The sequence below is a fragment of the Anolis carolinensis genome, chromosome 1, assembly GCF_035594765.1.
Source record: "Anolis carolinensis isolate JA03-04 chromosome 1, rAnoCar3.1.pri, whole genome shotgun sequence".
NCBI lineage: Eukaryota > Metazoa > Chordata > Lepidosauria > Squamata > Dactyloidae > Anolis > Anolis carolinensis.
The window spans coordinates 262898564-262910514 of record NC_085841.1 but is presented as its reverse complement, the minus strand read 5'-3'; the positions used below and the strand labels follow the sequence as shown (position 1 = coordinate 262910514).

At 40.3% G+C, this 11951-nt stretch overlaps 1 protein-coding gene across 1 annotated transcript in view; it reads right to left on the bottom strand.

Moving 5' to 3' along the window:
* Nucleotides 1-985: 985 nt before the first annotated feature.
* The window catches only part of drd4 (dopamine receptor D4), a 69517-nt gene continuing 58551 nt past the window's right edge, over nt 986-11951 (bottom strand). Inside the window, exons 4-5 of the mRNA XM_008108505.3 lie at nt 7094-7647; nt 986-1331 (exon numbers count right to left, since the gene is read on the bottom strand). Of these exons, the coding sequence (XP_008106712.2) occupies nt 1129-1331; nt 7094-7647 (757 nt within the window). The 3' untranslated portion in view covers nt 986-1128. The remainder of the gene's footprint in view (nt 1332-7093; nt 7648-11951) is intronic.

Genomic DNA, 11951 nt, shown 5'->3' with positions numbered 1-11951 from the left:
TCCAACACCCAGAAGCCCTAGCCAGCTTGTTCAATGGTCAGGAATTCTGGGAGTTGGGGTCCCACAGCCAGAGGACTGCAGTTTGAGGATACCTGATTTATGTTGTCTGAATGCTAATACTTTAAATCTTCACTCAAACCAAATTGAGCATATCAGAAGCAAAATCTTCTGGCATTCTTCATAACTATGCCTTACGCCATTTTTTCTTTTTCCAATGGTACAGTGCTGTCCAAAACACAGCACACTTCTTCGTAATCAGCTGCCGATGGCAGAGGGGGCATAACATTCAAATGCTACGTTTGTTTCTCTGTCTCATCTGTACTTGTATGCTTCCTATTGCAAAAGGCTTCAGGTGAGAATATGAATCTGATAGCTGTGTATTTATAAATCCTTTTCAAATAAGACTGTATCCATGTCCTTAAATGTCAATATGAACTTAAAATGCCAGGCAGCAGAAGCAGAAATTGTGATATCGTTGGACTGCAACTTACTTCAGTCCTAGATAAGCTAGCCAATGATAATCAAAGCTTGGAATTGAAATACAAAGTATCTGGAGGACCTAATTATTCCAATTTCTATCACTAGGAGGTGACTGTACTCTTCTCCAGCAGAAGATGACATCTTCACTGGATAGCAACTATTGTGAGTAGCCTCTGTATTCAAACGTCTTCCTAAATTAACATCAAGATATTAAACTCCAAACAAGACCTCAGACAAGACAGAAGCGTACAGTGGGGTACCAGAGAGATCATTAATTTTTTTCAGGCAATGCTAGAAATATCACCACATAAATAGAATTGGTGGTGCATAATTATAGGGCGACCACTGTGAATGGCTTCCTATTCAAACTTTCTGCCTGAAGTTGGCATCAAGATGGCAAAAGAAAAACAATTACATTCGGTAACTTTCATGTTTACCAATGAAGAGCTATATTGTAGCCTCTGTCTTCACCAAAGAAGGGACAAAAGACTGAAAACCACAGATGTGTACCAAGAAATAAATCTTTAATAAACTATACAAAGGTGTTGTTTTTGTCTGGTTTTTAGTGCACTGTGAAATACCCTCTGTTCTATATTCAGAGTCCCATTCTGTTCTATATTCAGAGTCCATATTTAGAATCCAGCAGAGTTAGCAGAAGATGTGCAAAACTTTCCGAAAGAAGTTCCTAAACTCGGTGTTGAAGACAGTGTAGATGATCGGGTTTAGGGCACTATTGACGTATCCCAGCCATGTGACTATACTGGTGACTTCACTGGGAATGGTGCAGGATGTACACAGAGCTCTGGTTATATGGACCACAAAGAAAGGAGTCCAGCAGAAAAGGAAAGCACCTGTAAGAGACACAAGGAGAAAACTGAGTTGCAATAGGTAGTCCTATAAAATAAACTTCCTCAGCCCCATATCTCCTATTTCTGGTGCCTGGTTGTGAAGTGTTGATGAGTAAGTTAAAGTTCTATGACATGAGTGTCATGTTTAAACTGAAAGCATTTCCAGGCAAACAGTTATGAAGGCTGCCAGTAAAAACCCATGATAAAGCTGTTCTGTTTTGTTCTTTAACATATTTTATTGTGGAGAGAAAAATGGTATAAGCAGCACTGGGAAATGTTGGAGTTTTGGAAAATTACAACATCCAGACTTCCTGTAAAATTATGTGAACGAGGCAGGCAGGCAGCATCCACAGTCAATGCAGTATTATTTATCTTAAGCATTTTATAACATGTTTCATAACACTTATCTCAAGGGAATCTGTGACTGAGAGAAAGTTAGTACTGTACCTGTAGGCACGAACTAGCCAATTTAACATGGAACTAAAAAAACTAAAACAAAAAACTCACCCTGTGCCTTTATAATACTGAAACAATCACATAAAATGGTTCAGTAGCCCTTCTGTAGATTTTGTTACAGAAACAGCTTGTCTTTCAAAGTCCCTAGTTCCTTTTACTGTTTCACTAAGCGAGTGAAAATTACTTCAGTAATTCAGAGTGGAAGAAATTTAATCAGTCAGTGATATGACTTTGGCCACACACTGACATATAGCGCGACTCCAGCAAAATTTCCTTAATTTAGGCTAGCTGTTTTCAGCAAGCATTAAAAAAATGTAAACCTCTGCCCCTCATTTTAGCCTAATATTGTAGTTTTCCTCTAACCCATACATTCTGCTTCTGGCACTGAAGAAAAACAAATCTTATTACATATTAGCAAATATAATGTTGGCATTAAGAAGATGCCTCTATATTGTAGATCATCCCATTTAGCAGGATTTTTGACCCACTGTACAGCAGAGGGTAGGGTTTGCAAGGGTGCAATGATGGGTAATGGATAAAGAAGTCCTCTTTTTTAAGCCTAGTTACAAGTGCTCTACTCTGGATTCAATCCAACAGAGGTTATTTATGTCTGCATTAGTCTCACAGAGGCAGATGGGGAGTAGCACCTGTACATCATTTCTGAAAAGTATACTTGTGGCCTATTGTTATCTCATAATTTAGAGTGGGTCACCATTTGGCTTGGTTTGGATGATTATTTGAAGTTTTATAAATAAATCATGGTTTATGAATAAGTACTGGAGCTAAACAATATTTTTTTCATTCTTCTTCCTCACTGGACTTGCCATGGCAATCCTGACTTGTACTTAGAGGTACTAGGTGAAGTAAGAGAGGGATGTACAAAAGAGAATTTTGACAAATGCTGCTTGTTATGCCAACTACAACTGCTCAAATTCCCTTTTCGACACAAAATTTAAAGAGATAAGAGCCCTTTATTTCACCTGGCAATTCTGCTTGCACTAAGCAAGAATTTTTTCCCCATTTGTGCCCAAACTGAGGGATACAGACTTTAGTGTATGGTAACAATGGCTCTTCCTCAAACCAGCATACAATTGTGTCTTATGTTTCTCATTTGTTAATTGGTAATAAACCAGAATATCTCAATTTGAAGGTAGGAAGAAACCCTGACTTAATATGTACCAAAGTTGGTACATATTACATGACAGGAAGAGAGATGGAAAGAAAGAAAAAAAAAGGGAGGGGGGAATTTCCACCTTATGTACCCTAAAACAATTTTACAAACTGAAAGTGTATCTTGAGATATAAAAGTTCTATATGATTTCTCGGTCATCTAAATATAAGCCATGTTGACAAGTATAATGTTATTAGATCAACATATTGCACATAGAACAGGGCTCCTACCTTTGTTTAATTTTTTTAAAGGGAGAATTCTCATAGATGCAGTTCCTTCTGTAGTAATACAACTGAAGCAGGACAAAGAGCTATCTGCTGAAATCACCTTTCTTAGTGGAGTCCTCTTTGGCACCAAATTGGGCATCTCAGTGCCGTACCCTCTAACATTGAGAAAGCATGAAGGTATAATGTATACCATTTTGCCCTACTTTCATGCAGGATGATTGTGTTAAGGCACAAGAGCATTACCTGCCCCATGTTTAGTGAGTACTCTTCAGGAGACAGACACACATCACTATTCAATAACAGGGGTTCTTCTGGGTGTAAATGGTGATGGAGGGAAGAAAGCAGGGGAGCTGTTAAAACCACTAATGGTTGAAGAGGTTTTACAGCCCAAGGGTCGATGAAACAACTATTTTAGCCTTAACTGAATAAAGGCTTCAGAAAGAATCTCTTATCACCTCAATGATTGATTTTGTTCAATAATGGGCTTCAACACCAATTGAATCCCATTATTGGATTTTCTCTCTTCATTTTTGCTCACCCTTCTAGTGAAATTTCATCCGATATTGCCAAAATGTGCTTCAGGCTCTCATTAAAAGCAGATGCTCCTATTAAATCATGGAAGGAATAGACTATTGGATGACAAGGTAGGAGCACTTCTCACAATTTGAGTTGAAAAGACTTTTATACAAGTAGCTGTCCATCCTAGCAAGATCTTTTGCATTTACCAATGATTTACCAGACCGAATACTCAGCTAGGGCACAGCGACAAAGCATGAAGTGAGGCCAAATCTGTGTAACAAGCAATTAAATACAAAACTGTCTACTACACGGACCAGAAACATCAGGGAGACAGTTTTCAAAAAGCAGTCATAAAGTAAGTGTATTGCATGAAGTGGTCACTGATATGGCCAATGTGAGCTGGTATAAGTCCCAATTCTGCTGTGTGTAAAACACAAACAATAGTGGCCTATTTCATATGGTTATTACATAGGTAAATACTGTGAGACCATCCTCAGTTTTGGATACTCTGGCATGAGCAGAATGTCTAAGCTGGTCAACTCTAATAATAATAATAATAATAATAATAATAATAATAATAATAATAATAATAATAATAATAATAATAATAATAATACCATTAATGTTATTATTACCTGTTGTTGAGATGTAGACACAGATAAAAGACTGTTCCTAACCCCATTACAAATGGTCCAGACCTGACATATTTATTATTAAAGAAATAAGGCAGATGGCATTGTTGGCACCAAGAACAAGTTGCGAAGAGCTTCCACTAAACAACCAGATTGGCATATGGGAGAAGAGTTGTCATGTCCGTTTTGAAAATGAGTTATAATGTCAGGACTTCCTGGGATAGTAATCAACCAGTAGTTTCCTAGCTTCCCTATGCCCTCTACTAAAAGGCTGAAATACTTTTCCTAGGGCTTAGTTACCAGCAGCAAGAGTTTTAAGCTAAAATATGCTGGCATTTCCTTTCACACATATCCCCGTTCCATCTCTTTGGTACAGCACACTGCTGGAATTTGGGCCTTGATCGCCTCTTGCAAACTGAGTTGAGCCCTAAAACTGAAAAAGATGCCCTTCACTTGATCTAGCCATTGCAAATTAGAAATCTTTGTGAGATTTTTGTTTGTTTTTTAGTCCCATCTGTTCAGCACAGCAAAATAAGGAAACTACAGTGTATATCTCTTTGGATGTACAGAACACACATTCCTCCTTCAGTAAAGATTGGCAACCTTTGTAGTGGGGAGAACTCTATGTGTTTCTTTCACCGAGTCCTGTATTCTTCCCCGACTACAGGTAACTTTTTGGTCTTCAAATGTTTTGGATTTCAGCTCTTGCCTGCATCCCTTAAATGGTCAATGATGAAGGATTGCGGTTGGTGAAATCCAAAACTTCTGGAAAGCCAAGAGTCCCTCACATCTGCCCTTACCGATTATTGGATGAAGTCACTACTCTGTTTTTGGTCTGGCATTTTACTAGGTAGGGTTTTTCAGCAATTATGAAATCCAGACACTTTAAAAGAAGAATTACGTTAAGCACATTGTGGGTTGGAAGCAAAATATTTTTTTAGGACGAGTGTATTCTTGATCCCCTATTGAAATGGGTGGCATCTGCTGCCATGGTCCCTATTCCACAACCACAGAAATTCAGAATATGTCATAGGATATTATAGTACAGTCTACCACTATAAACAATTTTGCCTGCTGTTTGTTTTGCTACACTTTTGTTAGCAAAAAAAGAGAGAAGCAGCTCAAACTCAGCTCATCCTCGTCCATCAACTCTCTGCAGGTAACAAGGGAAGCTATTCCCCTGTTCCTCATCTGAGTTTGAAATGTTTCTGTGATGTGAAAAAGAGATGCTAACAGTGCTAATACATATATACAGAAACAGAACACCACACAAGGTTGGGATCCTTAATTTCTTTCTTTTGACAGAGTCTACTGCTTCAAAATCTGAAAGGGGGAGTCTGGATACGTAGATCTCGAGGGGGATGAATCATGCATGAAATTAAGCACGACTGAAATATCTGAAAGAGCTACCTGCTCAAAGATTCCTGCTGCTTATCACTTGAATTATCCCTCTTAATTGCTTGTACTGTTTAACTCAGTGGACAAAGGCAGGAATTCTGTAGGAGCATTTAAGCAGAACTACTGAGGACAGGGTGATCTGCTGTTCTAGACTGAGATGTGTGACCAACACTGTTGCAAGGGATTGCTCTCAAGTACCAGATGTCTACGGGAGTGCAGGCATCATGAGATGCCAGCCAGGGTGCATTTTTCAGTCTGTAGGGAACAAATTTTGGTACAACTATTTGTCCCTTGGTACAACTACTCATCTCAGACTAAAGTACTGTAATCTGGTTTAAGTGGGGCTGCCTTTAAAAACAAGTTAGAATCTTGGACACAATGTACTCTTAGGTTTCTTGTGGGGGTTAAGATGATCAGAGAGCTTCTATACCAAATTAATATCTGCCTGTGTGTTTCCAGGCCCCTCCCCCCCCCAATGCTGGTGGTGACATTTAAAGCTTTAATTCGTATGTCACCCCATTGTCTGAACCATCTTGAACAGAAGGAACCTTCCCAAGCCCCAAGTCTATTTGATTGGTTGGCTCAAGGAACCAGAGCTTAGAAAAGTTCCTGGAATCCCAAATAAACACTTTAATTTAAAAACTGACTATTGACATGCTCAGAGACCTGAAAATATATGAACTCTTTCTTCTTTTATGGGTTTCATTTTTTGAAAGACGATTTTAATAAAATATTGGGAAGAAATTTCTGAGTTACTTGATAGTAACCCTGACTGTTTGGGAGACTTTTAAATAAAGGCTGGATGGTCATCTACCAGGGACACCTAAGCTGTGTATTCTGGAATTGGTGGAGGATTGACTAGATGACTCTTGGAAGCACCCTCCAATCCTACAATTTTATGAGTTCATGAATGCTTGTGTGAACTGTATACAATGAAATCTGTATGAATTTGCCAAGCACCTGAGGTATCTGCTCTGGGAAAACTGTGTTCTCTTGTCCATGTCAGAAAGTAAGTAATAATCAGCAGCTTCATGAAAAGAAAATTATTCCTAACTTAGAGTAGTAGTGGTGAAGAAGATTTCCTTGTTCAATTTCAGCTTGTTAAAAGGTTACAGAGCATCTCTCAGGAGAAAAACCTGACAGTTCACAGTTGACAGCCTGTGTGTCCCCAGCACTTTGGGGGTCAAGAGACCACAACATGAGGGGACAAAGAAGGCAGATTTATGTTGTCATGTAGTATCAAATGTTTTGAACTATAGCTGTATCCCTTAAAAAAAAAACAACACAAGGCTCTTAGAGCCTTTTTTTTACCAGTCTGGTAATTTTCAATCTGGTTTATAACTTCAAGCAATGAACACTCACCAACCACAACTGGCAGCACTTTCATGGCTTTTCTTTCCCGGCCATTGATTTTGGCTGGCTTCCTTTTGAGTCCTCCATGTGGTGGATATTTGAGGTGTGGACAGGTTATAGTCTGAATGCCATTGTTCATGTAATCCTTAGGATAAGAGCATTCAGAGCGTGCATATAGGTTGTTCTCCTCCAACCTAATCCCACTCTGGTTCCTCTCAATTACTGGCGGTGGACAATACAGCCGCCTATTGCCCAAATAAATGCTGCTCTTCAGCTTGGCCTTCCGAGCCTCCTCCCAACGCCGAAGTCCCTGGAACATGGCACAGTAGAGGACCAGCATGACAGGACAAGGAATGAAAAAGGAGCAGATGGAAGAGTACACAATGTAGTTGTCATCCTCCAGCTGACACAAAGTAGGGTCCCGGTTTGGAACATTGTTTAGGCCAAAAATTACTGGGGAGGCCACAGCAAATGCAAAGATCCAGGTGGTGGAGATGAGAACCGTTTGCCGCAGATCGATTTGCCGACGGTTGTAGTTCAGTGGGATAGAGACAGCGATGAACCTGGAAGACAGAAAACAGGGTGAAGCCATGGGGGTCCTTGGTACAACTGATCCAATATTCCCTGTTATGCTAGCTAATAAAAACAACAACAACAACAACAATAAAACAGCAAAGCTTCATTTATATTCCACCCTATCTCCCCAAGGGGACTCAGGGTGAATCGCAGTACACATACACGGCAAACATTCAATGCAGTTTGGACAGACAGGACAGAACAAATAGACAGAAAGGAGATATGTTGTTTCAAAGTCCAGTTTCGATGCTTTGGAGGTGGAATTCGGATTCAGTCACAAGGGGGTGCTGTTGTTCCATTCTCTATGATGAAGAGCCAGCAGGATTTCAACCTTCCACTTTCCTTTTTGGTCATCACATTTCTGGTCTTGTTCTTTATGGTAAAATACCTCCCCTGCTAAAGTAGAGGTACCTAATTTTTCTACTTACAGCTCTAAGCTGTTTTTGAACTGCTTAGGTAAACAGTGAGCTGGGCTTGCCAATCGGGTGCTCACCCCAACCAGGCTTCAAACTGACCACCTTTCAGTTGGTAGATCTTATTACTGCAGGTGATTTACCAGCTGTGAGAGACCAGTTAGGGTTGATGGGAATTGCAGACTATTACAGGAAAAACACAACAGACAGTTCCCTTGTCACTCAGTTCTTTATGCCCAAGACATCCCTACCTAGGAACTTTATTTATCTGTTCAGCTTTGGTTGATTGGCTGAAAATTCTCTGCCCTTTCTCTTCCTCTCTTGCTCATGCCACTGTGTCCAGAATTCCCTCTCAAAACACCTCCATGTTGTTACTTTACTACATATCTCAAAATCCACTTTAGAAAAGGAACAAAATAGCATCCTATCTCATCCAGACCTTTCAGTGAACCTATCCAAATAGTTTTGAGGGTTCCTGAGAGGAGAGCATTAAAAAAAGAAATAGTCACTAAGCTAGTATACAGTGGCATATGTATCTTCTTCCTGAGAGTTTTTTTTTTTTTGCTGTCAAGGGAGTCAGAGCCTAGTTTATGGATGAAAACAATGGCAGATGAGGTACAAAAGTTGTTCCTAGACAGTGCTACGTCATAGCTATGAACTTTCACACTAGAAAAAGACAACAATGTATATACTATACAACGATTATATCATGATGAAAGCTGGATACCAAGGCCTCTTTTCACTGACATCTAGTTTTCTGTGAGAAGTTTTGTATGGAAATATGAGCACTGGTATGAAAGCACATAGGAATAGTATAACCTCCTCACCTGCTGTTTGGGTAAAGTGGTGCACACTGTTGGGAGGAAACCTCAATACTATCTGAGGCTGCATCTACAATGAGTGAAATAAACTGAAGTACTATACCCCCAAAATGCCCCAATGCAGGAGGGGAACACACCAGAGCCTTTTTAATGTCTAGATGGCTAACCAGACCAACAGTGTATTAGTGGTACCATTGCTACCACTCTTTCACTGTCCAAAAGCAGCTCCTGGCAGAACCTTGCTGGTGACATTGCTTTTGATGAGTGAGGGCACCTAGCCATCTGACCAGCAGAAGTGATGTTACCAGCAAGGCTTTTTCAGGGAGCTACTTCTCACCAGCCTGTTGAACACTGGATTGGAGTGGATCCAGCTGTTCACACCACAAAAACAATGGGATCATTTTAGAGCTTCTTGGAAGTAAATTCCAGCCTCCCCCCCCCCTTGTTCTGGATCATTGGTTGGATGCAGAATTTCTGCTCCAAAACTATACATAGTGTGGATTCCACACAGCAGTTGCAAGATGAGTCTGCTTTATTGGCCCATGTACACACAAACTGGATCAGCTAGTACGCCCAATCTACAGAGAAGGGCCACTCATCCACCCAAACTCTCCCCTCATTATCTTTATCACCTGGGCTAAGGAGAGGTATTTCAACACCACCAATAAAAGGGGTTTACATTATGACAAGTGGAACTCACTTGGTCTTTAGGGCAGATATTAAACATCAGTAGATTTATTGAAGATATGGAACTTGCAAAATAAGACTTGCAATAGAGACAGAGTTTTCAGTCAAGCATATTCTCCAGTCTATTTTGCTGACAAAGGATGGATAGCTAACTAATTCAAATGTATTTTAAATGAATGTTTAAAAAAAGCCCTCACTTATAACATCTGTAATGTATTGTCATGCAATAGATGAGCATCTCACCCCATATATCTATGATTTCATGATAAAACTGACATCCCTCTGCAATGATTTTTCCACAACTCTTGCTCATTCAGCTCAGTTTGAAAGGCATAGTGCTGATGTGGGGGGGGGGGGAGGTGAGGGTGGAAGGAGTGCCTTAAAACATTCCTACTATACAGAAACATAGTCTTTGCCAGAAACATCCTCCATCTTTCTGGTCTGGTGTGCCATTACTACTATATATGGGGCTGCCTTTAGAAACAGTTTGGAAACTGCATCTGGTACAAAATGAACAGACAACAACATTCATGTTTGACAAATCAAGCACATTCAGTTTTCCATCAGTTGCATTTGGTTAGCTATTCATTTCTACACTCAGTGTCTGACGTGTGATCCAGTACAACAGCCAGCAGAGTGTCTGCTGTGGACTCATCTTGTTGTGTTTCAATAATAATAATAATAATAATAATAATAATAATAATAATAATAATAATAATGAGTTTTTGATTGAAGTCAAAAATCAGAAACTCCTCAAAGCACAGCAGACAAAAAACCAGTACAAGAAAACCTAACTACAAACTAGAGCTGACAGCTGGCACAACAAAACATGGCATGGAAAGTTCCTTGACAAAATTGAAGGAAAAGCTGATAAGGAGAAGACCTGGCTCTGGCTCACAAATGGGACACTGAAGAAGGAGACAGAAGGCCTGATCCTTGCAGCCCAGGAGCAAGCCATCAGAACAAATGCAATTAAGGCCAAGATCGAAAAATCAGCTAATGACCCAAAATGCAGACAGTGCAAGGAAACCGATGAAAGCATTGATCATATCCTCAGCTGCTGTAACAAAATTGCACAGACAGACTACAAACAGAAGCACAACTATGTGGCCCAAATGATTCATTGGAACTTATGCCTCAAGTACCACCTCCCTGCAGTAAAGAACTGGTGGGATCACAAACCTGCAAAAGCATTGGAGAATGAGCACGCAAAGATACTGTGGGACTTCCGAATCCAGACTGACAAAGTTCTGGAACACAACACACTAGACATCACAGTTGTGGAAAAGAAAAAGGTTTGGATCATTGATGTCGCCATCCCAGGTGACAGTCGGATTGACGAAAAACAACAGGAAAAACTCAGCCGCTATCAGGACTCTGGCAGAAACCAGTGCAGGTGGTCCTGGTGGTGATGGGCACACTGGCTGGCATTTGGAAACAATAGACATTGACAAAATTACGATCTGCCAACTGCAAAAGGCCACCCTACTGCGATCTGCGCGCATCATCTGAAAATACATCACACAGTCCTAGACATTTGGGAAGTGTTCGACTTGTGATTTTGTAAAACGAAATCCAAGAGGGATCCTCTCTCTTCTGCAGGAGTCTACCGGATACCATGCAGCTGTGGACAAGTATACATAGAGACCACCAAACGCAGCGCCCAAACAAGAATCAAAGAACATGAAAGGCACTGCAGACTAATTCAACCAGAGAAATCAGCCATAGCAGAGCATTTGATGAACTAGCCTGGACATAGAATATTATTTGAGAACACAAAAATGCTGGACAATTCCAACAACTATCATGTCAGACTACACAGAGAAGCCATTGAAATCCACAAGCATGTGGACAATATCAACAGAAAGGAAGAAACCATGAAAATGAACAAAATCTGGCTACCAGTATTACAAAACTACAAAATCAAAACAGTAGATGGGAACCAAAACTCTGAGGGCTTGACTGACAAAGGATGCCCCCAGGCAAGAGACAAAAACATCTCCAGTGCTGATTAGGGTGATTAACTGAAATATCAATGTTGGCTCCCAGTGACAAAGGACCCTTGCCACACCCCAGACTCAACACAGATATATATATATATTCTTTCCTTTCCTTACTTAGTTTATCCATGCCTCACAACCTCTGAGGATGCCTGCCATAGATGTGGGCGAAAACGTCAGGAGAGAATGACTTCTAGGAACATGGCCACACAGCCCGGAAAACATACAACAACCCAGTCTCTGTTCAACCACTAAGCCATGAATGCCTCTCATCATGTGTGGGACAGTAGAGGCAGCAGGGAGAGGAAGGTAATAATAATAATAATAATAATAATAATAATACCTGTTCAACACCTGTTGAACCACCAGG